The following is a 27939-nucleotide window of genomic DNA, read 5'->3' as shown; positions in this document are numbered from 1 at the left end:
GTGGAGATACCCCGTGCACACCGCCACCCCGCGCGGGGTACTGCCGCGACGCGCGCTACTCAGCGGTCCTTCCCTCTTCCATCGGCCCGGGCGCGAGGAGCATGGAGCATGGAGCCTCTCCGAAACGAGACCGACGAAAACCTTTCTCGGAATCAGTCTGCAGAAGCCCTTGCCCTTCGCCTGACACCGTGTGTCCAGTGTGTCGGTCACGTGGGCAGTGGCGTCAGAGTGCCGACGTCACGTCCGACGGAGTCACCACTGACTCCTCTCGGAAAAAAACAAGAGTCACGGGGAAGTTTTCTAGAAGAGACGCAGAAAAGATGAGTCGTCTCGGCACCATCGCTCGTTCCTTTCAAGTCTTTGCTGTTTTCTTCCGCAAGAGAAGGCCATTTTTGGCTCAATTTATTTACCTTCTTGGTATGTTATGATGAATTAATAATTTTAAAATAAAGTCACGTTGCTAAAGTGACGTGGCATAGGTTCAAATCATAATAAAAGTTTTCCTACTTTCGTTTTGGCCGGGTGGATTGTGAAAAGTTTACTGCTTGATATTCGAATTTGTACTTTGCGTCCGAACGCGCCACTTCCAGTAGTATGAGAAATTTATATATTCCGTACTGCAACGTTTCTCATAGTTCCTACCTCGGTCATGCATAACCTCACATTTGCTTCACGACCATGGGGTTGCTGCTACTGTGAAAACTCTCTGATTTTCGCGAAATACCGACTGAAAGTCTCGCTGTCACTGACTTTGCTGTCTACTGACCGAGAGAAAAAGCTGTTAGAAAAATAAGTTGAAGAATATCTTTCGAAAGTGAAATGCAACAGTGGTTTTTGGTTTTCGGCGCGCTTCTGCCGGTTCTGTACGGTTTCTTTAAATATTGGAAGAGGTAAACATCAGTGTAATCATTATCCGTTCCGTTGCAAGCTTTCTCCTTATTTTCCTATTTCATCAATTTTTTTGTTTTCAGAACTCACATAAAAGTTAACTGTTGGTTTTGTGGATTAAACAATACCATACTAAGGAAGTGTCACGATGGATGGATGTGCAAGCATTGTGAGCAGTACAATGGATTCAAACCTGTAAGTGAATGGAGTTTTACCCTCTTAACGGTCTTGGCTGATTTATCCCTCTCGTGCTTTAACTCTAAGGTCCTCTTTCCAGGATGGCGATTACAATCGTGAGATACCAGCTCAATACGACTCATCTCTCAATGGAAGACTGTCATTCTGCTTTAAACCTCAACCCTACAACAAATCACCCCAAAACGGCTTTTGCCAAGACTGTAATCGGAATCAAGAACTTAAAGTTGCTCAGCTAGCATCTTTTCAGCCAATCAATCCTGACAACTTTGACCAAGAAATTGATAATTTTAGGTAACTATACATAAAGATTTAAAAGCGCAAAGTGTTCGTTACATGTTCAATCATCGCCATATTATTTTGTGTTTTCCAGCTATCATTTGGAGAGAGCGTATAGGCTTTGTCCCCCTTGCGAAGCAGTTCTGGATGAAACACTGTCCCTCAAAAAGACTCACATTCTTGACATGAATCTTCAAGTTACTGGAAAGAAAACTATTAGCGGTGTTTATTCGTCTTCAAAGGTAAGAGCAGTACTTCTTGACGTAATCTCAGCTCATCAGTAAATTCAATTTTATTTCATGTTTTTTCTTCTTCTTTCAGCTTGCATTCAACAGGATACTAGTCAAAACTACTACATTGATGACGACCAGCATTGCTCTTATTCTGCTGTTACACACATTATCATCAATGACAACGGATCACATTGTGTTTTCGGCATCAAATTTCTTTGACAATAAGGGGATTTCTATATCCCGTGCAACCTGTGCTGCCTCCCCCTTTGCCAAGCTTCTGGCCGCACCAGCCATGTGTCCAAAGACTGAAGGATCTTCCGCAAAGACAACTAAAATTCTTCCAAGACTCATTGGCGAGAGTGTTGATCTGCATTATCTAGAAGTTGTTGGCCCTTACAGTGCCCCTCTGAGTTTTTCGGGCTGGGCGCTCCAAATTGTTGCATTCTGGCAGTCAGGGCGCCGATTGGCTACTTTACCATGGGCGGCCTTGTTTGGGATTGAGGTTTTCTTATCGACAAGTTTTGGAACCAATTATGCTGAACTGTGTCAAGTTGCGAAGGTATGCTTCTGCTCTCTTTGCACATATAAAATCTCATCAGTAATTCAAGTAATTTGCTTTTAAAAACACATATATTTCTCTTTTTCAGATATTATTTACTTTATTGATTTTGACTCTCTCCTTGCCCTTGCTGGAAAGGTCCAAACCCGTATCCCCTTTTAAGAAAGGGACTTTGAGTTTCTCAAAGCAGATTAAACGGTATGTTATATTTTCTGAAATTATTTGTAGACTTCCTCTTCCTGTATACTGTAGTTCTAAGCAAATTGTTAATTTTCGCTTTCCTTCTGTTTTTCGTTGCAGCAAGTCTGAATCTTTTCAAAAAGTTCCTGCAACAAATCCTCAACCTTCGTTTGGTCAAGACCAAATCAGGAGTAATGCGCAATCATCATTATTCAAGCCAAATGTTCTGAGGAATGTCAATCAAAATGAGCCTGTTTTACAAGGCCCAAACTATTTGACTCTGCCAACCAGACCTTCTCACTCCTCGCTTTCAAACTTGTCCTTGGCTGACAGCTTACTGATTCCCCCTCCTGCTGAGTTCCAGAACACTGCAACGCAAGAGGATGCTAGAAGTGATGCATCTGTAGATTCTGCATTTTCTAATCCTGATTCCATTACTTTAGATGCTGCAGAATCTCTGAACAGCTCTTTTTATGTAAATGGCAAAAAGCCCAAGACTCAAGATGATGTTCAGAGCCTTATTGAGGGTCTGTCTATTGGGTCCTTATCTAGTAACCACAACCTGAAAACGCCCTCAGAGTTCCGGACGAAGTCATATGGCAAGGAGCCAAAGAGAAGTTCACTTTTGTGTCCCTCAAGGCTTAGCAATATCATGAATGAATCAATCAGTTCAGGCATTTGGCGCAACACAAGAAGTAACACAGTTGTGCCCTCTGATGCTAGAAGCAATGTGACTTTGACATCTGCTTCTGAAATAGCAGAAGCAAGTAATCGGACTTTGAGCCGGCCAGGCTCACCTTGTGGCTCTGTCCACAGTCAAGCCACTGCTCGAACAGCAGCATCTGTCAGAAGCTTCTCTCCACCCTCCTCGTTCCAGCCTTACCAGCCTACGCAGCCTTACCAGTCGACCCAGCCTGTAGTGTCTTCTTGGAGTTCTCCACCATCTCCGAAAAGTACCCTGGCTGTTTGTGTTCCTCCAAATCCACTCTCGCCCAACCCAGAGTTTGGTTCTATACCGTCTCCAATTCCAAACTCTCATGTATCACAAGTTATTTATACTCCTTATGGAATGTATCATCCAATGATGAGTCCCTATGGCAACAGCCCTATGTTTATGATGCCTCCCCAAGCTTCCCCATTCGGGAACAGATCTCCTGCATCAAGTTTTGGATCACAATTTTCGCCAAGATCATTTAGTACAAGCTCTCGCTTCTGTGATTCAGACCATGATCTCGATTTTTCACCCAAATCTACAAAAGGAAAATCTAGAAACAGGGAGTGTCTTTCATCTTCATTCCTTGGGTCTGTGTGGCAAAGTAGATTTGCTATAATGTACACTACACTGTGTTATTTGTTACTTGGGTCCTTAGTTTGTGCTTTTTCTTACAGCGGTCTCATCCCTAGTGTGTTTTCTAAGGTTTCAAACTGGAAGCATAATGTCTTCTCCCTATGAAGTTAATCAGACTGACGTAACAAAATAGTTATAATGTGGATGTGGTCCTGTTGCCTCCCTTTTCTGTGTGAAGGTCATCCTGTCTAATAATTGACATTTTAATTTGAGTACTAATGTAATATGTCCATTACTGCCCCCATCACTGCCTTTCTAATGACTGACACTTTGCGCACAGTCCCTTCTATGTTATCTGTGATATTTTATAGAAATAATATTAGGAGAGAAACTGTTACATATTTGCTTGATGTAATAGTAGATCAATGTAAACTTGAAGTCAGAATTTGTTTTTGTTTTGTCTTTGTTGTGGGTAGAGCAGGTAAGTTACGCTTGTGGTCTTCAGACATTCTCAAGAGTTTTACCTATTTTATATGTTTTTGGTAATTGGATATTAACTGCTAAATAATCAGTTGAGCTTGTATTTTTTTTTAGCTGCTATTTTTGTGCTCTTTTTTTATTTAATAATTTGTAGTATTAGTGCTGCAGAGTGCAGAGGTGACCCTTTTTGTATTAATTTGTTTCATTTCAATAAGTCAACTTGGTTTTGTAACTAAAAGAAAAAAAGTAAATCAAATCAGATTGTAAATAAAAATTTTGCAAAAACACTGATTGTTCCTTCATTGTGTCATTTCCCTTACTTAGCTATAATTCAGTGTCGAAGGCCTTCTGTTGGTTTCTAAGAGGACCTTCAGTAGAATTTTCGAAACGGGTTGTTAAATCTGGTCGGGATACTGGCTTACTTAGTGGTTCTGGAGATTCTGTTAGAGAACTGTGCTTGATGCCGTATAAAAAATATAGGACAAGACCTGCAAAAATACCAAAATAAATTGCATAGCCAAAGAGCTTAAGCCAGCTACAAACACTCATAAACCACTACAGACCTATCACCATCCAAGCACTGAATCGAGTCCAAGTACCAACATTCATCATCATCATAAGACTCATATTTGCGAGGATGCTAAAATATGGCAAAAATGGAACCATAGGTATCTGGAACAAAAACACGGGAAATTTTTAAGTATATCATTCTGTGGCATCCAACAGAGCTTTAGAATTTTTTTACAAAAATCATAAATTATTTGGATTACCCTGAACGTGTAGTGATCATCTATTGATTTGGGTGCCCTTGGCTGGGCAGCGATGCTGAAGGTGGTCAGCAAGAGCAGGATGGTGATGGCACCGGCCCACACAATCTTGGCCTCACTCTCCAAGATCTCATCCATTCTAGCCAGCAGATACGACGCTGGTATACTCAACATCACTAGAATAAGAGGCAAACGATTAGAAAGTAATTTGTCGAGCCTGCGCAGGGTAAGTTACCCACTGCAGCGCAGACTCACAGAAAAGCACCTGCGCCCCGGTGACGATCCACGACGTCAGGTTCGACGGCTGCTGGGCTCCCCCGTTGTTGAAGGCGGCCTGGAGGACGCGGCCGACGGACAGGGGCGGGCCGTCGGCGTCCTCGGGGGGCGTCCCGGGCTGCTCCTCTGCGCGGTACCTGGCGGCGGCACGGCCCATTCAAGTCAAGTGCCGGGGAAGACCGTCGCCAACGTCATGCTGTAGTGGGCGGTGGCACGTGCCTGAGCTGCACCACGCACACGGCCACCACGATGTAGGCGTTGAGCGTGCCGATGGACATCATGTCGATGAGCTGCTCCAGGTTGAAGAGCACGGCCATGGAGCCGGACAGCGCCCAGGCCAGCAGCGTGGAGCGCAGCGAGGTGCCCGTCGTGGCGCTCACTTTGCCCAGCGACCGGAACAGCATGCCGTCGGCCGCCATGGTCAGCATGACGCGCGGCAGCGGGAACATGGAGCCCACCATGCTGGGCGTGAGCAACGCGCTTTTAGCTCCAGAGTCGCTAAATGGGACTCGAATCGAACGTGTGACCCCACCAATGGATTCCCCATTCGGAGAGCAGTTCATTGCAGGCCACACGATTGGTTCGAGTCCTATTTGGTGACTCTGGAGCTCGAGCCCAAAATCTGTCTGGGTATTTTGACCGCCTCTGGCCCACTGTGCGCGAGGAGACGGGGCAGGGCGGGAACGCACCTGGTGCACATGGCGAACATGCCCCCGATGGTGACGATCCAACTGATGCTGGGAAGGCCCACCTTCTCAAACGCCGACGGGAAGGGCGTGTTGACATCCTGCCAGGCACACCTTTCAGGGGGAGGTGAATGGGGGTGCGCGGGGGGCGCGGGGGGCGGCGTGGGGCACAGCCGGCAGAGCATGGCGCGCTTCGAGAGGGGCACGCACTTGCTCGTAGTAGGGCAGCATCATGGTGGCCACGATGGACACCGACATGTACGTGCAGAAGATGACGGCCAGGGTCAGCATGATGGACAGCGGGATGTTCCTCCGGGGGTTCCTGGCCTCCAAGCCGCAGGCCGTGATGGTGTCGAAGCCCACGTAGCCGAAGAAGCACTTGGCGGCCCCGGCCAGCACGCCCGACACGCCGAACGGCAGGAAGCCGCCCGCGCCCGCGTGGTCGGCCGCCTCGGCCGGGATGGCCTCCGGCGAGATGCTCCAGTTGGCCGGGTCGGCTTCGCGGAGGAAGAGAGAGAACTTTAAGCTTGCCGGCCTTGCCTCGACGGCCACCTCACGCGACGCCGCGACGCCTCACCCGAGCACGCCCCCGCCACCACGGTGATCGAGATGGTCACCAAGTTGAAGAAGGTGCACACGTTGTTGAACAGGGACGACTCCTTGACGCCCACCGACAGGAGCACTGGCGTCGGGAGGGAAACGGCAATCATTGCGTCGCTCACGGCGACGACGACGCACAGTGGGCCAGAAGACCAACGCAAGCGGCCAAAACTCTAGACGCGTTTTTAGCTGCAACGTCGCTAAACGGTACTCGAAACCGAACGTGTGACCGCACCAATGGACTCCTGGTTCGGAGAGCAATCCATTGGTGGGGTCACACGTTCGGTTCGAGTCCCATTTAGCGACTCTGGAGCTCCAAACGCGTCCGGGATTTTTACCGCCTGCACCGCCGGTCTTCTGGCCCACAGTGCAACGCGCAGGCCCTACTTGCCGGCGAGCAGCGTGATGAGCCCCAGCGCCAGGAAGCCCGGGTACTCGGCCAGGAAGGAGCCCTTGAGCGGCACGCTGCGCATGCTCCAGTTCTTGATGACGTTCCCCGCCACGGCGTCCACGTAGTTGGAGAAGGCCCTGGACACGCTGGCCGTCGCGATGGCGTACTCCAGCAGCAGGTTCCAGCCCACGAAGAAGGCGGGGAACTCCCCGATGCCCACGTAGCTGTACGAGTAGGCCGTGCCGGCGGAGGGCGCCACGGACGCCAGCTCGGCGTAGCACAGCGCTGCGGTGAACACAGCCTCTGAGTCGCGGGCTCGCCTCCCCTCAACCCTCCCCATTCACTGCAATTTCGGGTGGCGTTTACCGGCGAACAGCGAGGCGAGGGCGGCGATGAGGAAGGACAGCACGACGCCCGGCCCCGCCGCCTCGTACGCCGTCTGGCCCGCCAGGATGTACACCCCTGTCGACGAACGAGTCGACAGAGTGACTCTCGCAATCAGGCCCGTTTTGAGCTCCAGATTCGCTAAATGGGACTCGAACCGAACGTGTGACCCCACCAATGGATTGCTCTCCGAACGAGGAATCCATTGGTGGGGGTCACACGTGCGGTTCGAGTCCTGTTCAGCGACTCTGGAGCTCAAAACGCGTCCAGAGCTTCCTCCGCCTGCGCCAGTCTTCTGGCAAATCCTCTGTGGAGCGGCCCGCGGCCGTACCGGTGCCCAGCGTGGCCCCGATGCCCAGCAGGGTGAGGTCGGTGAGGCTGAGCACGTTGCGCATCAAGCTGGCCCTCATGGCCACCTCGGCGTCCCCCGACGAGGCCGGCTTGCGGCGGCTCATCAGGCGCCACAGCCGCTGCATTCTCCTCAGCAGGGCCATGGTGGCGGGGCGGTTCGGTTGCAAAAATTTAAAAGAACGGTCTACGAGCTTGTCCGAGATGGAGGCATGTTTACGCGAATGCTGCGCCTGCGCCTTGCTGGTCGGTTTGCCGGGCGCGTTTGAAGGCAGCGCCGTTCGGACTGCAGTTCCTGTTCCTGCCGAGGGAGGGCGTTGGCGGTCCGAGTCCTCGCCGCGCCGCCGCAGTACGCAGCGCCGCCGAGAGATGGCGCCACCGTCTCGTTTCTGGTGTGATCCTGCGCGTGCTGCCTGCCGCCGCCGCGTTGCTGTTGTTTGTGGCGGCCAGCTCGGTCTGTCCCGCCCACCCCACGGCACGGCCGCCCCACAGACGAGCAGTCAGTCAGCCTGCCTGCCTGCCGCCGTGCAGAACGCAGAACTGCAGCGAGTCCGTTCCGCTTGCCTTTCCGTTTGGGAACCGAGTTCTGTCGGCCCCGTTCGCCACAACAAAACTTTGAATGGGACTTTTAACCTGGCCAGAACCCCACTGTGCACGCTAGGGCCGAACAGACAGAGAGACCAGGTCATCGACTGGAATACTAGGTTTTATGCAACGAAGACGAAGAAAATGAAGTTACGACTTGTGTGTACCCTCTATCCCCTCTTTGTGCCCGTCAAGTGATTCAAGTGTCCTGGAAGATTTAACAAGTCCGCGTCTTGCTAGTGCTGCTGAGGGGTTGTTGGTCGCATTGAAATTTTACAGTGTTTGATTCATTAGTGATAGTTATTTTATAATAAAGCAGAAAAAAAAGGGAGCGCAGTGTGTGAACAAGTGATACGTTATGAAATTGTGTCGTTTAGACTGAAAGGATTTGGGCACACGACTTCACATACTTTGGATACAACCCGTCTCTGAAGGTGCCCTGGAATTTTGGGTGAGTCAATTCGTTTTCACATAATTTTCTCCTTACCCCCGTATGAACAATTTGCCCTCCGAGGAGCATTTCCGTGATAAACCCGGAACACCCGGTGCCGTCGGACACTGCGGGTCCTGTGACATTTTCATGTATGAAACTACTGTCCAAACCCAGAAATATTGCGATAACTGTTGAATCCCGACGATTTTAAAGTAGTTTTACTGGAGAAATCTCTGTCAGAATTCGTATGCCGTGGTCTAAGGAAGAGCCACGGGACTCGAGACAAGGGCAGCGTCAGGTTTGTTGATGAACCCTTTCCCCTTTTTGCTCGGCTTATTCGAATGACTGCCGTCAACCTGAAGACACGGGCCTCGAGAGGCATGCTCCAAGCGTCGATTTGAGCTTTTCCCTTCCGGCCTGCCCGCCGAAGTATGTGGGAAAATTAAATCTCTTTGCCGTCGCGTCGGGAAGAGTGAGGTTATGTGGCCGTCCAGCGTCCTCCCTCCCCCTCCCCTCCCCCACCTCTGCCCCCGCACTCCATGCTCTCAGAGAGTCCTGCAGGACCTGACTGTATCACTGACCGCAAGCCCCATGCGTCTTCCATTACGAATTTCAAATTTGTCCAAACCGGCTCCCTCACCGTCACCGCTGGCGCTTTGCCAGGGCGAGCGCTGTGCTTTGCAGAATGGTTAGTTTGGTTGCTCGCTGCACCCGCGTCCATGCAACCTGGCTTGCCCTAGCCGTGAACAGGTGCACTGCAGAGATTTTTCCACCCCTGTTGTTCTGGAGGCCGGCTTGCCCCGCAGGCTGACTCCGAACAGCGCTCTCGTCGCTCTCTCTGTCTCTCTCGCACTCGTGGGTCGTCCCGTAAGGGTGCGAGAGAGACAGAGCGACGAAGCCCTCTTCGAGACGAGCCTGCTGCTGTACCGCGGCAGCTTCGCGCCGTGCCGTGCCTTATCACTTGGCCGCTATTTGTGCAGTGTGCCAGCGTGCCCACCCCTCAGGCCCTGTGGCCTCTACCCGCCCCAAACCGGCTGCGGTCGGCCAGGGCACTGTCAGGGCCGGTGGGGCGTAGCCGTCCATCCGCTGGAACGCCGCGCACGCTGGCTGGAGTCTGGCTGGAGTCTGGCTGGAGTCTGGCTGGAGTCTGGCTGGAGTCTGGCTGGAGTCTGGCTGTGGTTGGAGAGGCTGCGTTGTGTCTTGCTGGAATCCAGGCGTTGCGGCTAGGAGTTTCGGCAAGTTTTAGCGAGTTTTCCAGGAGGGCTGACGCGGCACCGCGAGGGCACAGGGCGGCGCAGGGCGGCCGGAAGCGAGATTAGCCCTCGCACCTTGAGGGGATCCTTCCGTGGGGCTCGCCTGTGTGAGGGGAGGGGAGGGGAGGGCCCCCTTCAGCGCGCTGCAGCGCCTGCTGCCGGGACGGCCGGGACTCGCATCGTTAACTTTTGGTTCGCTTGTTGTCTTCTTGACTGATATACTTCCCCCGGCGGTGGCGCGTTTGTGTGTGTGCACTGTGTGAACCGCGCGTTATTTATCCGTTGTTTAGTGCCGTTCCCATCCTGTTGCCTGAATCCGAACAGTGCCTCGTCGCTCTGTCTCTCGAACCCCCGCGGGACGCCCCATGAGGCAGAAGAACGGACAAAAGTCAGGCCCAGAAACTCTAGACGCGTTTTGAGCTTCGCGGGCTGATTAATTCTATCTGCGGTCTTTAGACGCCGGCTAGCGCGAGTTCACACCTCGCCGGTGGTATCTGGAGGCCACGGGGCGGGGCGGCGCGGGGCGGGCCGGGGCGGGGCGGGGCGGGGCGGGGCGCGGCGGGCAGGCCTTGCCAAGACAAACGGCGGTCGCCGCGCCGCGACAGACCCGACCCGGCCGCGGCACTTAAGAATCAGTTAAATCACGTTAAATAACAGGTCTGCTTGATGTGGCTAATTGCGGCGTGCCCCCCGGTGCCCCCGCCCCCTGCCCCTGCAGTGCATTCGTCGCCATGGGTGGGGCCCGGCCGGCCCGGCCGTGGAGCCCCTCGGGGGGCACCGCAGCGCTCCACCAGCAGCAAACCGTGTGCGTCGCTCTGTCCCTCTCGCACCTACGCGGGACGGCCCATGAGTGGGGCTGAGACAGCGCGACGACGACGACTCTCGGAAGGGGGCGTCTGCAGGGGGAGGAACGGCGGCAGTGTCGCGGCATTGACAGACCCGCTTCCTGGGGGCGTTTCCAGTTCCTTTCGGTTCCTCGAGGCAAATGAGCGATGGCTCTCTGTCTCTCTCTGCTCCCGAAACGCCCATCGCCCCAGTACAAGGAGGACGACATATCGCCGCGGGGGAACACCGGATGTGGATGTGTCTGCAGCGGACCGATTCTGAACAGTGCTTTCGTCGCTCTGTCCCTGTCGTGTCCCTGTCGTTGCCGCCGTCGCCGTGCTGCCCACGCACGTCCTCTAGAAGGACATGCACTGCGCACTCAGCAATCAGCGGCCTCAACCAGTCAGTTTAGGCCGCTTGTTTGTCGCAGGACGCGCGGCGCCCGGCTGCTGCCGCGTTGCTGCCTGCATACCGCCCCCCGCAGGAATGAGTCGCGCTTCGCCTCGCCTTCCTTTGCCGGCGTCCGGCCGGCCGGGCTTCTGCGAACGGCTCGGAATAGCGGGGTCAAGTGGCGGCGGCATTTTCATATGAAAAATGGAACCCCGCCCCGCCGCGCCCCGCCGCGCCCCGCTGCTGCTGCACTGTGCCGCGCCTTGTGGCTCCTTATTCCCCCGGGCCTGAGCCTCATTTTTCTTGGGGCGATCCAAGCAGCAGCCTGCGGCCTGCGGACGGGGGGCGTGCCTCGGCCCCTCGGGGGACGCGGGGGCGGCGCGGGGGCGGCGGCGCCCTCGTCTTCCTTCTGACCTCGGCCGTGCCGTTCGTTCCCCGGCCGTGCCGTGATTCAATCCCGGAGGGGCCAACGGCCTCCTCGGCCCGGACCGCTCCGAGGCCCGCGTCGCGAGGCTGTGCCGTCATCATCGCGCTTGGCGCTTCCGCGGCCTTCCGCGCGCTGCGGGAAATGGGAACATCGCTGCGAATTTGTCACGATGGGGTCGTTATTTCGGCCGGCCAGGCGGAGCGGGGAGCAAAGGGACGAGGAGCAAGGCCGCACCTGCCCACATCGTCGCCTCGCCCTGCCTCTTTCTTCTGGGAGTCGGTGATGCGAAGTGATGGCGCATCGGCCTGTCACCTTCTCGTTCCGCCCCGCCTCCCGCCGCCTGCCACTCACCGTCCCCAGCACGGCAGGCCGGCAGGCCCCTCCTAGAGACCCAGGTCCTCCTCCCTCTGGGCCGCCCCCGGCAAGGCCCCCGGCAAGGCCCCCCGGCGCCTCGAAGCAAGCAACCCCACTTGGACCACCAGCGCCACTCCAGCCCACTTCGTGCAGTTATTGTTCAGGTGCTCCTTTGTTGTTGCCGTTGCAAGAGTGCAAGGTGCTCTCGGCGGCCTCCTGCCTGCCTGCCTGCCTGCCTGCCTGCCTGCCTGCCTGGCGGTTCTACCCCCTATTCTCGCCCCGAGTGCCCGAGTGGCCCGTGGCTGCCCGTGGCCCGCTCTGCCGATTTATCTCGTTTGGGAATGGGATCGGATCGGGGCCATTTGGCCATTCGGCCATTCGGTCCGGGCCGTCGGTCGCTGCGGCGCGGCGCCCTGCTCTGCGCTACGCTACGCTTCACTTGGCTTTGGCTTCGCCGGATTCGCGCGGCTCCTCCTCCTCCCCCCCGCCGCCGACTCGACTGCGGCACTGGTTCCGCCGTTCGGGCCGATCTGCATGGCTGGCGTGTGTGTGTGCGTGCGTGTGTTGGGCTGGCAGGTTTACGGCGATGGCGGCTGCACTTGGGAAACTCCATCAGCGGAATAAGAAATGACCCCGCATAGCGCCGCGTAGCATAAGGCCATAAGGCTCGCGTTTAGAGCATTGAGACTGCCCCCTCGGCCGCGGGGTGGTATCTCCGGGCCCCAGTTCCTTCTCCGCGTGGTAAAGTCACTAGAGAAAAGAAATGAAAATTTCTCGCAACAGTCTCTGTCTAGTGGTACAGGTGGCCTGCCGTGTGTCTTCCAATTGGAGGCGCGGCCTACCAGTGCACTGTCGTCGGCCCTGGACGCTGCGGGCGCTCCGCTTGAAGGACATGATGATGGTCATGGGGGTGGCCGGGTCGGCCGGCTGGTTTATTCATTGATTCTCACTGTGTGTGCGTGTGTGTGTGCGTGTGTGCGCCCCCTGGCCGGGGCGGGGCGGGGCTGCTGCAGAGTGTTAGTGCTTTCTGCGGGGGGTGGAGGCGGGCCGAGGCGGGCGCCGCTCCCCTGGGCCGGACTGTCTCCGCTCTCCTCGGAGCTGGCCGTGCCGCTGGCCGTGCCGGCCGTGCTGCTGTCTGCGCCACCGTGTCCCCGCCATAAATGTTGCACCTGTTGGCGTGCGGCCGAGTGGCAGCGCCGACAGTGTGCCGACAGTGTGTGCCGACTGGCGCACCGCCCCTTGCTTTTGTCCGTCGTCGTTCTACGTCGTCATCGTCGTGGTTCGTCGTCCCTGCCGGGGTTGTCCTCTTCTTTCCTGCCGGTGGTCGTCGTAGTCCTTGCCGGGGTCGTCGTCGTCGCCGTTGTCGGGGCTTCGGACGATGGCCGCTGCCGCCACGGGCAGGCCCACGGTGTAGGCCACCGGGATTGCGGCGAGCCTGCATATCTCGGCGCGCGGCCCTGGCCAGCCCCGCCAGCCGATCCGTAAGGGTGCGAGAGAGAGAGGCGACGGCCCGCTGGACCTGGGTCTGGGCCCGGGCTTCGCATTGTGTGGCGTATCCGCCCCCCGCCGCGGTCCGCGCCGGGGCCCTCCCTGGCCGCCGCTAAGTCTGCCCGGACTAAGGGGATGGAAGGCTAGAGCGTTTCGCGGTCAGAAATGAGCTAATTCTGGTGGACTGCCCGGCGCGTTGTTCGGTCCTAGCAGTGTAGGGCACACCAGGGCAGGCCCGCTGTCGTCGCTTGGCCGGGGCGGCGCCGCCAAGTTTGGAGTCTTGATGACGGCGACCCATGAAAACTAGACATTAGCAAAGTGGTAATGGCGCCAGCTTGGGCCTGGGGACACACACAGGGAGATAGATGATCGAGCGAGCGCCACACCATCGCTCGTCCACTGTCGAAAATAAGTGCAGACCCAGAAAAAAGTGAGAGATTCAGCTGTTTTGTTCCGCCAGTTCATGGTAGTAAGTCTCCCGGTGGCGACTAGTTAAACGGCGGGGCGAGCCTGACCGCGGCCGGCCGCAGGGTTGCAGGGGAGGGGGTGGACAAAGTGGACGGGGGCCGACGGGGCCTCGGCGGCGAGGCCGGGGATTTGGGGGGCGGAATGGCGGAAACCACAAAGGGCGACAAATGGCGGACGAGACGGCCTTTCTCTCTCTCCCCTTCTTCCCCTCGCCCTTTCGCTCTCTCTCCCTCTCCCTCCCCCGGATGCAGGCCGCCGTCCTGCGGGATTACGAGAGGGGACGCGGAGCCTGGATTTGCACCTCCCGCACCCTCCTGGGGCAGCAGGGCGGGGCGGGCCGCTGTGGTGCCTGGCTGGCTGCTCTGCCTGCCCGGCTGGATGAAAAATGAAGACGGCGGCGAAGCGCTGATGCGTGGCCGTGTCCTTATGCAAAGACAGGTAGGGCAGGCGGGGCTGGCGGGGCTGGCGGCCGGGGCGCTAGCTCGCTCGCTGTCTGGCCCGTCGGGGTGAGGTCACTGTGCGGGGCGGCCCTGCGCCCTGCGCTCTGCATCGACCCTCGTAACCCGTATAAGCCCGGCGGTGTGTACATACACGAGACAAATGGGGGGACGACCCTGCCCTGCCGTGCCGCGCCGCGCCGCACAGTGTCGCGGTCGCGGCTTTCGGCCGGCTAATGTTGATGCGACGCGCGCGCTGGCGCCGCTGGGCGGGGGCGGGGCTGCACGCACACTGGTTCCGAGAGTCGTCTTCGTCGCGCTGTCTCTCTCGCACCCACACGGGGACGCCCCATGAGTGAGAGAGAGACAGAGCGACGAAAATGACTCGCGGCATCAGTGTGCTGGCGGGGCTGCCGGCTTGATTCGGCGGATATTGGCGGCTCGAGGTGGGAAGGCCAGCAGACTGCTTCCGAGAGTCTCTGTCTTCCTCGCACCTACGCGGGACGCCCCATGAGTGCGAGAGAAACAAAGCGACGAAGACGAGTCTCGGAATCAGTGTGCAGGCCGGGCCGGGCCGGGCCGGCTGGGGGCGGATTGCCGCCGTGCCGCGTGCCGTGTAGTGCTTCCCCCCACCCCTCCCCCACCCCCACCTGGCTGGCGGACGACGAGTGCCGAGGGTGGAAGTGGAGGAAGGTGAGGCCAACTTCTGCTATCCCGAAGTAATTTCTCTCTCCGACACCCCTCCCCCGCCGCGTACCGAGCAACCACCCCAAGCCAAACAGCACGGCATAGCTCGCGTGGCGTGGCGTGGTTTGCGGGGGTGGGCTGGCCTAGCCAAGGGCCTAGCCGGCCGGGGCGGTCTGGAAGAGCGGCGAACTTTGCCTCGCGTCGCCTCGGCCTCGGCACCCTTTGGCCGGGAATCTAATTATCGGAATCGCCCCCCCCCCTCTCCCCTCGCCCTGCCCCCCGGCCCGATGACTGCTCTGCAACCGTATCCGCCGTCCCAGGTGGAGCCTGGCGCGGCCGGCGAGGCTGGAGCCCTCTCTGGAACATGACCCACTGGACCAGAGGGGCGGAGAGCTCCTGGAACGGCTGTCGTCCCGCTGAGGCCTCGCAGCGGCGCTCTGTCGTCGACGGGCGTTAACGGGTGATTAATTAGCAATACAGTGCTTTGGTGCGGAGCCTGCCCGGCACTCCGCCTGTCCCGCCTGTCCGCCGGCTGTTGGCCGCAACACACCCCCAGCCGCCCAGCCCCTCCTCTTCCAGATTACGTTTTAAATTCGCCAGCTCCCCGTCTGCCTGGACGGACAGGACAGCACGCCGACGCCGTGCTCGACACCGCGGCGCTGGAGGTTGAGCCTGCGCGGCAGAAGATCGGTGGGGTGCGGGTGGGGTAAAGCTTCTCAATTTTTTTTCGGCTGGTTTGAACTGCTACACTATACCATTCCGCCGACCGCCGAAGAGCATGGAAAGGCACCCAACGAACGACGCCGGCCGAAAAATCGGGCGAGTGCGTTGCCAAGGCTCGACCCGCTTGGCGCGCTTGGCCAATCAGCCAGGGCCGCGTCGGGCCGCTGCCGTCTGAAAGTTAATTGGCCCCGCCCCGCCCCGCCCCGCGAGATTGCCCTCATTAATTATGAATATGCGGCTCTTGTAAATGATTCTGTGCCGGCCCCGCCCCGCCCCGCCCCGCCCCGCCCCGCCTGGCCGCTTATGCCGCCCGACAGTGTGCCGTGTGTTGGCGTGCTGGTGTTCCGCGTGGTGGCTGCTGCTCTTTGTTCCGCCGTCGTATTACAGTGGGCCGGGTGGGCCAGAAGACCGGTGGAGGCGGCCGAAACTCGAGACGCGTTGTGCGCTCCAGAGTCGCCAAATGGGACTCGAACCGAACGTGTGACCCCACCAGTGGATTGCTCTTAGCGACCCTGGAGCTCAAAACGCGTCCGGGATTTTGACCGCCCCCACCGGTCTTCTGGCCCACTGTGCGTCGTCGCTCTGCCTCTCTCTCGCTCTCCCGGGGCGTGTCCGCGGCGCGACGGGGCACGACGCAAAGCGGTCCGCGGCTTGGCAGATTGGACGGCCGCGACGCGGAATGGCACTAAGTTGTCGTGAAAACCGGCGGCGGAGGAAGAATGGCGGTGGCGGCGTTGGCGGCAGCCTGGCCCTTGGGAGAAAGAGGGGTGGGGGGACGGGGGTTGTTGGTCTTAAATTATCGCACTGCGGCTGCGTTGGCAGTCATTTGTTCTGCTGGGCGGCGTGGCGGCAGCAGCAGCAGCTTGGCCGCCCCTCCCCGCCGTGACAGTAGCGCCGGCGCGCCGCGGCTCCTCCAAGTAGTGCGTGACGCATTATGAGCGAGATGCCGACGATGCCGCGCGCGAAACGACGCCGGTTTGTGGACACCGCGGCCGCTTCCATGATGTGTGCGGTGTTATTTTTTTGCGAGCCGGCGTCCTCGGCTGGCCTCGGCTTGATGGCGGCGAGGGCCTCGCCCCGGGGCACGGCCACGGCCCCAGCCTCGGCCTCGGTGACGCCGGGGAGGGCTTATTGCGGCCGTCACCGCGCTCGCCGCGCTCGGCGTTAATATGAGCTTTTTGCCGGTCGCTGTCGCCGGGAGGGGTAACCCCTCAGGGGTTCCGAAGCGGAGCCGCGCCGCCCGGAGGGTCGCCCCCGGCCGCCCCTTGCTTTGCCCCCCGCCGTACCGAGCTAAGAAGGGTTCCAGGTGCAATATCGGAGGCCCCGTCGTCCCCGTCACTATACACCCTTGTCTGTGTGTGAGTGTGCGCGTGCGATTCCCGTTGCCTCAAGGCCCTTATTTCCCCCCCCCCCCCCCTCCCCGCGATGTTGTCCCAACGCGGAGCAGCGACGCGTTCGCCCCGTGCTGTCCCTGCCTGCCTCCCGCGCAGAGCGGAGGAAATGCCCGTCTAAATAACACTAAAAAATAGGAGAGATGAAAAGGACGAAAACTGGAGGGGGTGGGGTGGGGGGAGGGGTATTTGAGTGCGTTGCCGCGCGTTGCCTATTCACGGGCGTAATTCAAGCCGGTCGGTTCGCAGGCGACGCGCTTCCCACGGCGTCGTGCCTCTCTCTCTCTCTCTCTCGCTCTCTCGCTCTCGGCGCCACCGGGCAGGACGACGAACGGTGCCTCGCTGTTGTTTTTGTTTTTGTTTCCACGTCAATCAAGTCCCTGCCGATAAAGTGTGGGATGAGTAATATCGTCTGTTGATGATCCGTTTTTTTGCTCTCTTTTTTTTCGTCTTTTAATTTTCTCTAGTTTGTTTCTGTTTTCAAACGGATCGCTGTGAATCGCTCTGTGCTCTATGCCTCGCCTGGCCATGCCGGGCTTCGTTGTGTATTCCGTCACATCGCACGGCGAAGGCTATGCAGGGGGGGCCGTGATGCGCCCCTGAAGTGCGAGAGAGAGAGAGAGAGAGGAGAGAGAGAGACTGCGCGAGCTGGCGCTTTGATCAGCTCGGCCCGCCTCCCGGACAGCGTGTTGTTTTCCTTGTTTTCCTAAAGGCTCTCTCTCTCTCTGTTGTTGTGTGCTTTGTGCGCTCGTGTGATGAGCGCACCGCGCTCTAAATCTCGTTGTCATGACTAGCTGGTGCTACTACCGCGGCCTGCGTGGCCTCCACGTCCCCCGCGACCTCCGGATTACCACCACGCTCGGACACTGCTAAAGGCCTGCAGAGAGGACGATGATGACGACCGCGATGCTCGCCTCGGCCAAGAAGTCCGCGGCCTCCTCCTCCTCCTCCGCGGCGTGTCGGACGCGGCGACAGAACTCGGCGCGCAAACTCTGCCCGGAGCGAAGTTGAGTCAAGTTGCGTCAATAAAAGTTGGCGGCGGGTAGCGATGTAACCGCGTTCCGACTCCCCCCCCCCCCTTTTTCCACTGGAGGCTCTCCCCTTGCCTTACGTACCGCCCTTTGTATGCACTTGCCACGCCGCTGCGACCGCGATCCGCTCTAGACTGAGACGGACACCCGCCTTTCCACCCCCTGTTTCTTCTTCCCTCTGGATCCGCCCCTGCCGCGCAGCCCCTTTCGCACTGTAGGAGCCGCGGACGCGACGGCGCCGGGGGAACGCGGCAGTCTTTGACGCCGTCCTTCCGTCCTCGACGCGCCGGGCGCCCTGCCACGCCCTGCCACGCCCTGCCACGCCCTGCCGTCCCCGAGCTCCCAGCGAGCTTCTGGCTCTCCGAACAGTGATTTTGGCCGCTCTGTCCCTCTCGCACTCTACGGGCACCCCGCACGGGAGCGAGAGAGACGGGGCGACGAAGCGCGGCGCGGCCTTCCCCCCCCACGCGCCCCGCCGCCGTGCCGCCCGGAGGCCCCGGGGGCCCCGAAGTCCCTGACAGTGTGAAAGGGAAGAGAAGAGATTGTCGCCGTGGCCGGACTGGCTGGCCAGACCGGCTGGCCGGACCGGCGCGTGATATCGGTGTCTGTACCGAGGCTGGCCAACTTCTCTCGATGCCGCCTCGGATCGCGTTTCAGGCTTCACGCGCTCCTCCCTGCTCCCCCTGCGGGCGCCACGGCACGGCACGACACGGCACGGCGTTCATCCGTCCCGCGGGCGGACTACGCCGCGGGGGCCCTGGCCGAGGCCTTCGTCATGCTGCTGGATCACGCTTGCGCACACTGCCTTGACTTTTCTTCTTTTGGAATAATGGGGCCAGTGGTGCTGACCGCTGGCTTTTTCTTGTCCTATTAAGGGTGGTTCTTTTCTTTTCGCTGATTTTCTTTCCCTTTCCCTTTCTATTGAGGATTGTTTCTGCACTGTGCGCACAAATTGGTTGTTATGGCCGCTCTGTGCTCTGACCAACCAGGCCGCCCGTCCCGTCCCGTCGCCCCGGTGTGGTGCGCTCTCATCCCTGGCTGCCCGGCTCGTGAATGGCAATGGGTTCACAGGAAGCCGCCCGGTTCCGGCCAGGAAATGCCCCCCAGCGCACACACGCGTACACACGCACACACACGCACACACACACACACACACGCGTGCGAGGGGGGCAGGCCGGTCACGGCGTGCGCCGCGTGCGGTCGTGCGCGCGCCAGGCCGGGGTGGCGGCGGCCGGGGCGGCCGGGGGCGGCCGGGGGCTGCCGGGGGCGGGGGGCCCCCTTCAGGCCATCGATCGGTTTTCGCCGCGCCCGTCCCCGGCGCCACCCCCGGCGGCCCGCCCCCGACCCGCCCCCGGCTTGCCGCACGCCGCCCCCAACAAGGCCCCCACCCCCGTGCCGCTGGAGCGCCGTAACATGGGCAGCCGGCAATGGCTGCATTACCGTCGGAATGGCATCGCCCTGCATCGCCCTGATGGGTAATTCGCTGTGACGGACGGTCCGCCCGGCCCGCCTTGACGCCCAGCGCACGCAGCACGGCACGACCGATGCAGGCGCACTGGGCCAGAGGGCCGGTGCAGGCGGCAGAAACTCTAGACGCGTTTTGTGCTCCAACCAAACGTGTGACCCCACCAATGGATTCCTCGTTCGGAGAGCAATCCATTGGTGGGGTCACACGTTCGGGTCGAGTCCCATTAAGCGACTCTGCAGCTCAAAACGCGTCCGGAATTTTGACCGCCTCCACCGGTCTTCTGGCCCACTGTGCGACGGGGTTGTTGTGGCGGCTCGGCACCGGCGGGGGTATTTTGGTTGCTGGGTCCAGCGGGCCGCGCGCTGGCGAAGGTGGCCTGGACGGCACGCTCGGGGTTGTTTTGGGACACAAACGACCCTGAGAGGAAGGCCGCCCGTCGCTGCCTCGGCGCGTCGCGTGGCGCTGTCAGAGTGTTATGACTGTCAGGTCACCAGGCGGAAAACAGCGACAGAAAGGACAACGACAAAAAAGTGACACGTCTTAACGACGTCCCGGGCCGTGTCTTTAGTACTCTACGCGCTGTGCGGAAAGTTTTCTCAACGCCGGCCCCATGCTTTTATCTCGTTTGGGCTGCCCGGGCCGCCCCACACCAGCGAGAAAATGAAATCGCATATTTCACATGTCCGTGCCCCCCTCTCTCTTTCTTTCCAACTTTCTTTGCGCGTTTTCTTTTCCGGTTCCACTGTGCCCTCGCGGCCCTTGTGGATTTCGAACGGGTCGCCGTTCTGTCTCTCTCGCACCTCCGCGGAAGGCCCCGGGGCCGAGGGCGGGGCCGGGCGGTCTCGGCCCCACGACGGCGACCCCGCCTGCCTCCTGCTCTTCTTGTCGGCGTGCTTTGCGACGCGCGCCATTGGCGGTCGCGGCCACGACGGCCACCTCCTTCAGACTGGTCTCTCTCCTCTCACCTCCACGGAACGCCCAATGATTGCGAGAGAGACAGAGCGACGAAAACGACTCTCGGAATCAGTGTGCTGGCCCGACGCATCATGGGCGTCGTGCGATGGCTTTTCAACTTTTTGCCCGTTCGTGGCGCGACGCGGCGCTAATGCGGCGTGTGAGTGTGTTGTCGTCTCGGTGCGTGCCTGGAGGGGCCGACTGTCTGTCTGTCTTTCCGTCTGTGCGTGCGGGGCGGCTTCCTCACGCCCCGAGGGCGTAAAGGGTTAATAATAAAAGTGTAGGGGGACAGGGAGCGCCCCCATAATGGTGAGAAGAAAGACTGGCACGCACACGAGCAGCGAGAGGGGGGGGGATTCCCTAAATCTAAAACACGACGCGCGTGCGAACGGAACCGACCGGACCAGACGGGTGTAGAAGTGTGTTGTGAAGGAGGCGCGTGCATTGAACTCGTCTTTCCTCTGCTTGCAGGGTGCAGGCGGTGCAGGTGCCAGAATGACTTCGTGAGGGGGACTATGACAACGGCCGTGGCAGGTAAGAAACGCAAGGTCTTGAGTGGTCATCAGTGTGCTAGCCACCGTCAGTGGCGGGTCTTAAAGGCGGTGAACGGACTGGGGGTCATCGCCCCCCTAAAAAATCCCACATTCTCGAGAAAAACGTCTGATAGGCAGATTCCACGAATTCCTAGAATTGTATGCGCCCCTGCCTGTCGTGAGCCCTTCAAACCGCCGCCTGCAGCCGTGGTTCTAGGCAGGAGACCGAAACCTTTGGTGGATTTCAGTGTAGAGGCGGGACGAAATAAGAGTTCGTAGAAGCGCGCGGTGGCCGCCAGCATGGCCAGGGGCGCTGCGGTGAGCCGTGCGGCCCGTGCCCTTGCTTCCGGCTGGCTGGCTGCCTGGCTGCCGGGCTAGCGTGCGGTTTGTTGGTCTGTCTCAAAGGGCTGCACCGTGTCCGCGGACCGTCGAGTCAGAGTCGAGTCGAGTCGGCTCGCCAGTGGCGCGGCGTCACTTGATCCAAATACTTCCTGCGCGCCACGCCACGCCTCGCCACGCCACTCGGAATTGGGTTAGAGCAACTGCAGTGCCGTCTGCTGCAGCCGTGGCCTCGGCGGCTCGCCTTTGCAGCGCCAGTGCAGCCAGTGTAGCAGCGCCCCGCCCCGCCACCCCCGTCGCGATGATTGAAACCCGTGCGCGGCGACACTGTACACCTATGTACACCGGGCCGGGCTGGACACGGACTCGCTGGATAGGAAACCCCGCAGTGGTGACGGTGACCCGGCCGGACCCGGCGGCGCCCGGGCACGCTCTGTTGACTTTTTCTGTGGTCTGTGTGTGCCCACGTGAGTGTGTGTGTGTGTGCGTGTGTGTGGCTTCCACCACGCGCTGGGCTTGGCTGGCTTGGCCGCTGAACCGCGCCCCGCCACTCCAGGTCCCCCCGAACTGCGGTCAGGTGCGCCTGTGTGTGTGTGTGTGTGTGTTTACACACGCGCTCTCCATGGTGTGGGTGTGTGTACTCACGGCGCCGCGCAGTTGAAGACTATTTTTAATTTATTTCTTTTGGTTCCCATTGAGGCGATTGGCCGGCAGAAACTGGCGGCTCAACTAGACGAAAGAAAAATAGTGGTGGCGCGCCGGAATGCGGCGAATGCAGGGCCACTGCCAGTGGTGCCAGGAGCACACTGAGAGTCGTTTTCGTCGCTCTGTCTCTCTCGCACGCACGGGGCGTTCCGTATGAGTGCGAGAGGGACAGAGCGACGAAATCGACTCTCGGAATCTGTCTGGCGGCTGGTCCGAGGGCCAGCGCCGCAGCGCCGGCCGGGCAGCGTCGAGGTTGACAACCCTGATAACGGAGAACGCAGCCTGATTTGTGGCGGGGCGCGTCGCGGGGCGGGCAACACGCGCTGCGTTCCGTTCCGCCGCCCGCTCCACTGTGTGGTGATAATCCGCTGCACCGGCCAAGGCAAGAGAGAGAGACGCGCGAGGCGTGAGGAGGAGCTCGCTGTGAATTAAATTTGTCGCGACCGGGTGGCGCGCCGTGTCTCTCTTGTTGCTTTTTCAATCAGTCTCCTCCACCTGCCCCTCGAGGGAGGGTGGGGGGTTGTCGCCCCGCCGCGCTGTCATTAGTCTGATTCGTCGCTCCGTCTCTCTCGCACCCACGGCGCCGCGCCACGGGGCGCCCCCCGTGGCCGCGCGAGTGCGAGAGAGACGGAGCGGCGATTGTCGGGAATCGTCCCCGCTGGTTGTCGACCTCCCGAATGGACCGGATCGTGCCGACCCCGTCAATGGCGACGCTCTTGTCAAAGGCGTCGCGACGCCGAGGCGCGTCCGCCTGTCTGTCTGTCTGCCTGTCTGTCTGTCTGTCTGCCTGTCTGTCTGCCTGTCTGTCTGTCTGTCTGTCTGTCTGTCTGCCTGTCTGTCTGCCTGTCTGTCTGTCTGTCTGTCTGTCTGTCTGTCTGTCTGTCTGTCTGCCTGTCTATCTGTCTGTTCGTCCGCGGTGACGCAGCGCGGCCGACGCGGCCCCCACGTGCATTTACTCCACACTGCGGGGCGGCCTGCGGACCGAGGCGCGCGACCAAAGCGAAAACACATGCCGGCCTCGCCGCCGCCACGCCACCCGGCGCCGACGCGGTGCGGCCTGCGGACCGATTCAGAGGGTCGCTCTGTCTCTCTCGCTCACGTGGGGCGTCCCGTGAGGGGGCGAGAGAGACCGCCTGCCGGTGTGTGGCGTGTGACGTGCACCAGTGTGACACGGCGTGACGCGGCCAGTGACACGGACGGGGCGGTGACTGCATGAAGACTCTGGAGGGCAGTGCGCGTCTGCGCGTCATCCACGCAAGCAGCCCCCCCTTCCCCCTCCCCTCCGTCAACGCCACGCTCAAATATTGGGACAGTCGCGCTGCGCGCCGGGCTGGCAGGCACGGCGCACTCCAGCGGGCTGCAGGCTGATTCCGAGAGTCGTTTTCGTCGCTCTGTCTCTCTCGCACTTGTACGCAACGCCCCATGAGTGCGAGAGAGACAGAGCGACGAAAGCGCCTCTCGGTGACTTCCCTTCGGGATGGAATCGGGGCCGCGTCGGTCGGCACTCGGCACACCGCGCCCGGTCAAAGGCTGCCATGCAGAGCGGCTCCAATTTGCGGGGTTCAAAGGTCGCGCTGTTGAAGCGGTTGCACTGTAGGCGATGGGAGGGAGAGGGAAGAGTGAGAGAGTTAGGCCAGCCAGGCATACTCGCTCGCTCGCTGGGGGGGGGGGGGGGGAAATCCGAGGGCCCCGGGCACCCTTCGCCTTCGCCCGCCTCCAGGATAGCGACTTGCGAAACGAGGGTGGCGTGGAGAAAAACGGTGATATCACGCGAGCCCGCTTATCGCTCCGTTCGTCCGAGCCTCGGCCGATGTCACCCCCCCCCCTCCTCGCTGGGGGCCGTAGGGCGTTGGCGCAGTGGCGTAGCTGCATTTATGACGGGGGAGGGGCTTTGTCGCATGCGTCGGACCCAGCCGAGTGATTCCCAAGGATCGTTTCGCCACGCTCTGTCTCTCTCGCACCCCTAAGGATCGCCACGCGAGTGCGACAGAGACGGAGTGCAACCACGCGGCTGTGAGCCCCGTGCTGTCACTGCGGCAGGCAGGCCCGCCGTGCAGGCGCGCGGCCGGGACAGCCTACCCTCCCGGCGCTCTGGTGTCCCCTTAAACAGCACTGATTCCTTCGAGGAACCAACCGCTACGTACCACCATGTGCTTGGCTAAAGGGCTTCGGTGGCGGCGAAAACAGTGTAGGTGGCTAAGTGGCTACGCCGCTGCCGCGGCGTCCGGTGTTGTCCGGTGAAGAAGCTCCGTAATAACTCTGTCACGCTGCGCTGACCTGCACGCTGCACGCCGCGTGCGCTCTCTCTCGCACTCACGGGCCGTCCGCCGCAGGCCTTAGGGTGCGAGCGAGACGGAGGCAGCGCTGCACGCGCGTGCGTGGGAACGCGCCCGAGGTGGTTGCCCCGCGGATGCGCGGTGCGCCTACACTGGACACGAGGGTCTCATTATGCCGCTCCGCCTTTTATAATCTGCGCACCGCGGTTCATTACGGTGGTTAGGGTCGTTACCATTTTATAAGGCGGTTTGATGTGAATGGCGCCCGGTCTCCGCCCGGTCTGCGCGCCGCCGTGCCGGGGGTCTCGGAGGGGCCCAGGATGAGGCTCTCGCTCGCCGCGCGTGCCGCTCGTTTTGTTCGGTCTTCTGGCCCGCTGTGCAGCCCGGCCCGCTTTGCCAAGCTGTGGTTCGGCAGGGAAAACTATTCCGGCAGCTAGGAGGGCAGGGAAAACTATTCCGGCAGCTAGGAGGGCAGGGAAAACTATTCCGGCAGCTAGGAGGGCAGGGAAAACTATTCCGGCAGCTAGGAGGGCAGGAACTATCCGGCGCGGCAGGGAAAACTATTCCGGCAGCTAGGAGGGCAGGGAAAACTATTCCGGCAGCTAGGAGGGCAGGGAAAACTATTCCGGCAGCTAGGAGGGCAGGGAAAACTATTCCGGCAGCTAGGAGGGCAGGGAAAACTATTCCGGCAGCTAGGAGGGCAGGGAAAACTATTCCGGCAGCTAGGAGGGCAGGGAACTATTCGCAGCTACCGGCGGCTCCCGCCCTAGGGCCCCCCCACCTCCCCGCCTTCCCTCTCCCTCCCCCCTCCCTCCCTCCCTCCTTCTCCCTCCCTCACCCCCTCCGGTGAGCGGTTTCGGTACCGTGGGCTGTAAATAATACCTCCGCCGCCCCGGAGCCCTGCGAGGCCTGAGCCCAGGGCGGATATAACTCGCCGCGAGGCGTATATAAGGCCGCGCCGTGCAAAAAGCCCTGCCGGCCCGGCTCTACTCTCAAGGGCAGGGCGACGCCAGGGCGGCCCGAAGCAGCAGAGCAGCCCGGGGAAGCCCTGGGGAGGGAAGCCAGGGGCTGTGTGGCGGTTTCTTATCGTCGCGGTGCCGGCTCCTGACTCTTGCAAAGGTTAGGTGGCGGCGGGGTGCGGAGTTGCGCGTGTGTGTTTTGGGGGAGGGGGTTGCACACGTGTGTGTGTCTAGCGTCGATTAGACGGGGCGCTGACACGTGCGGGCAGTGCAAGAAGGCGTCGCCGCGGGGCGCGCTGCTTGCCGATCGCAGGGCCAACAGGGGGTTGGTTATTTGATCCCGCCGTCCAAACGCGCCAAACGCGTTCCAGCCTGGAGCCTCCAGGAAACGCTTCCGCACCGGCAGTCCGGCGTCTCGGGAGTCGGGGGCTCAAAGGCGGCCTCGCAACATCTGGCGCGAAACCCAAAGTAATCCCCCCTGAGAGGGACGGACGGCGCTGCCGGCACTCGCTGGCAATATGCCCCACTTTGCTGCCCGCTGGAGACGGGGTGCTGCCGGGGCCAGCCGCCCTGGAGCCCGCCTGGAGCCGTCCTGGAGACTTCCAGGACTATTCCAGGAGACCTCCAGGACCATTTTAGGAGAATTCCGAAACCCGTCCAAGACCCTTCAAGGCCGTCCTGGAGCTGTCCTGAAGCCGGCCTGGAGTCGTCCTGGAGCAACGGAGGATCCCATGCAGCTGCGGTCCTGCCGGGCCATCCCCAGGCCAGCACGGTCGCGGCAGACTTGGATCAGGTGGCTCTGCGCACCGCTCCCTGACAGGGGCGGACTCATTCCGAAGCGACGCGCATCGTCGTCCTGTCTCTGTCGCACTCACGGGCCGTCCCATTCAGTGAGAGCGACGCGGACACTCTTCGGAACCAATGGCGGGGCACGCAGCACGCACCAGGCCGGAGGGAGTTATCGGACTTATCGGAAAATTGGGACGCGGGGTGCGTAGCGCGAGCCAGAAGCCAAAGGCCTGAAGCCAAAAGCCAGAAGCCAGCTGGATGATAACTCTTTCCCGCGTTGGAATATTTGGACCGGCCTGCCGGGGCCCGGGGCGTGTAGGCCTCGGCACGCCGCCGCCTCGGCCGCAGCCCCCACCCTTCACCGCCTCCCGTCCCGTTAAAGGTTTAAACGGATTACGATGACGACTGGCCCAAGTGTCGGGGGGCTCGGGGGCCTCCCTTCGGCCCCCTGGTCAGGGGCCAAGCGGCCGGGCCCGGCTGGGGTGGGGTGCGTGGGAGGGGGTTTAGGGGTTGCGCGGACGTGCCCGCCACTGTGCCTGCCGTGCCTGCCGTGCCGGGTGGGGGTTGATTACGTGAGCACCAGCGGGGCCCTGTCGCCGCGGCTTCACCCCTCCCCCTCCACTTTCCTTTCACCGTGTTGTTCCGCCGAGACAAAGGCCGGCCAAGGGGTGCAAATGAAGAAAGGGAATGAGGTGATTCTTCTTGGCCGGCCGGGCTCGCCACGGCCAGGCCGAGGGGCGGGGTGAGGCGGCGGCGCTCTCGTCTGGAAGGCCCTGGAAGCTGGAAGTGTGCTGCGCCGTCACTTTGCCGCGCCGCCTGCCAAGCAGACTGATTCCGAGAGTCATCGCTCTGTCGCTTCCGCGGGACGCCCCGTGAGTGCGAGAGAGACAGAGCGACGACTCTCGGAATCAGTCTGCAGCTCTGCCGATGCGCGCCCAATGGGGTCTCATTTCCCCCTGGCTGCCCCTGGCTGGCTCGGCGCGTTCATTGTCATCCCGTGCTGCACGCCGGCGGGCTCGCCCTGTCTCTCTCGCACTCATGGGGCGGCCCGTCGGGGTGCGAGAGAGACAGGGCGACGCGAGGCGGGTTCGGGCGGGCGTGACTATCTGGACGCGTTTCGAGCTCTCTAGCCGCGCTTCGGAGACTCGACGGGCGACGCGCGAACGGGCAATGGAGCGTGGGCGGTCCGGTGTATCGAAAGCATCGCAACGCCGCGTCCTACAGTGCCGTGCCCGCTGTGCTTGTTGGCGGCGCAAAGTGGTGGGTCCCATTCGGTATGGCCCCTCTCATTTACAGTGGCGCTGCACTGCGCTCTGCACCGTGCGCCCTGGCCGTCACGAAGCGCGCGTCCTCCAAGGGCCCTCTTGAGTGCTCTACGAGAGAGGGAGAGAGAGAGAGAGCGCGCCAAGCTACCCTTCCCTGTTTTATCACCTTTGCTCATTGCTTTCCCCTGGCCTCGTCCTCTTCCCTCGTCGTTGCCGCCTCTGCGTGGGTGGCTTTGCAACAAGGAACGGCGGCGGCAGCGGCCTCCATGTTGTTGTTTGTTGTTATTATTTGGAATGACGTCACGCCGTCGCCAACAACTCTGTTTAATTGGCTCTAATGGGGTCGCGGTTTGGAAGTGCCACGGGGCGCACGGCGGCACCAGCGACGCGGAGGGCGAGAAAAAATTTAAAAAAAAAAAGTTCATGAAAATAAAAATAAAGCAACTCAAAAAGCAGCCACTAAAAAAGACAGCCACTAAAAAAGACAAAACTACCAAAGACGGCACCTTGAAAAGACAGCAACTAAAAAAGACAGCAACTAAAAGCAACAACAACAACAACTTAACAAAATGGGAATAATATATAAGGGTTGCAAGAAAAGCAGC

At 60.0% G+C, this 27939-nt stretch overlaps 2 protein-coding genes and 1 pseudogene across 8 annotated transcripts in view; 2 read left to right on the top strand and 1 right to left on the bottom strand.

The window, feature by feature from the left end:
- The first annotated feature begins 631 nt into the window (after positions 1 to 631).
- LOC117646157 lies at positions 632 to 4389 on the top strand. Its single transcript, XM_034386927.1, has 7 exons — positions 632 to 890; positions 972 to 1083; positions 1166 to 1377; positions 1457 to 1604; positions 1684 to 2154; positions 2243 to 2352; positions 2455 to 4389. The coding sequence occupies exons 1-7, from the start codon at positions 820 to 822 to the stop codon at positions 3785 to 3787; spliced, it is 2457 nt and encodes an 818-aa protein (XP_034242818.1). The 5' UTR covers positions 632 to 819; the 3' UTR covers positions 3788 to 4389.
- LOC117646158 lies at positions 4308 to 7601 on the bottom strand (annotated as a pseudogene).
- A 443-nt stretch (positions 7602 to 8044) lies between these two features.
- LOC117645669 (Ca(2+)/calmodulin-responsive adenylate cyclase) overlaps positions 8045 to 27939 on the top strand; it is a 51143-nt gene continuing 31248 nt past the window's right edge. For all 7 annotated transcript variants that reach the window (XM_034385975.1, XM_034385973.1, XM_034385974.1 and 4 more), the window contains exons 1-2: positions 8045 to 8590; positions 20940 to 21002. The gene's annotated coding sequence lies outside the window, so the exon portion shown is untranslated. The remainder of the gene's footprint in view (positions 8591 to 20939; positions 21003 to 27939) is intronic.

The sequence above is a fragment of the Thrips palmi genome, unplaced genomic scaffold (assembly GCF_012932325.1).
Source record: "Thrips palmi isolate BJ-2018 unplaced genomic scaffold, TpBJ-2018v1 HiC_scaffold_19, whole genome shotgun sequence".
Classification (NCBI taxonomy): domain Eukaryota; kingdom Metazoa; phylum Arthropoda; class Insecta; order Thysanoptera; family Thripidae; genus Thrips; species Thrips palmi.
Note: the sequence above shows the minus strand (reverse complement) of the source record. Positions and strands in the feature narration are given on the sequence as shown.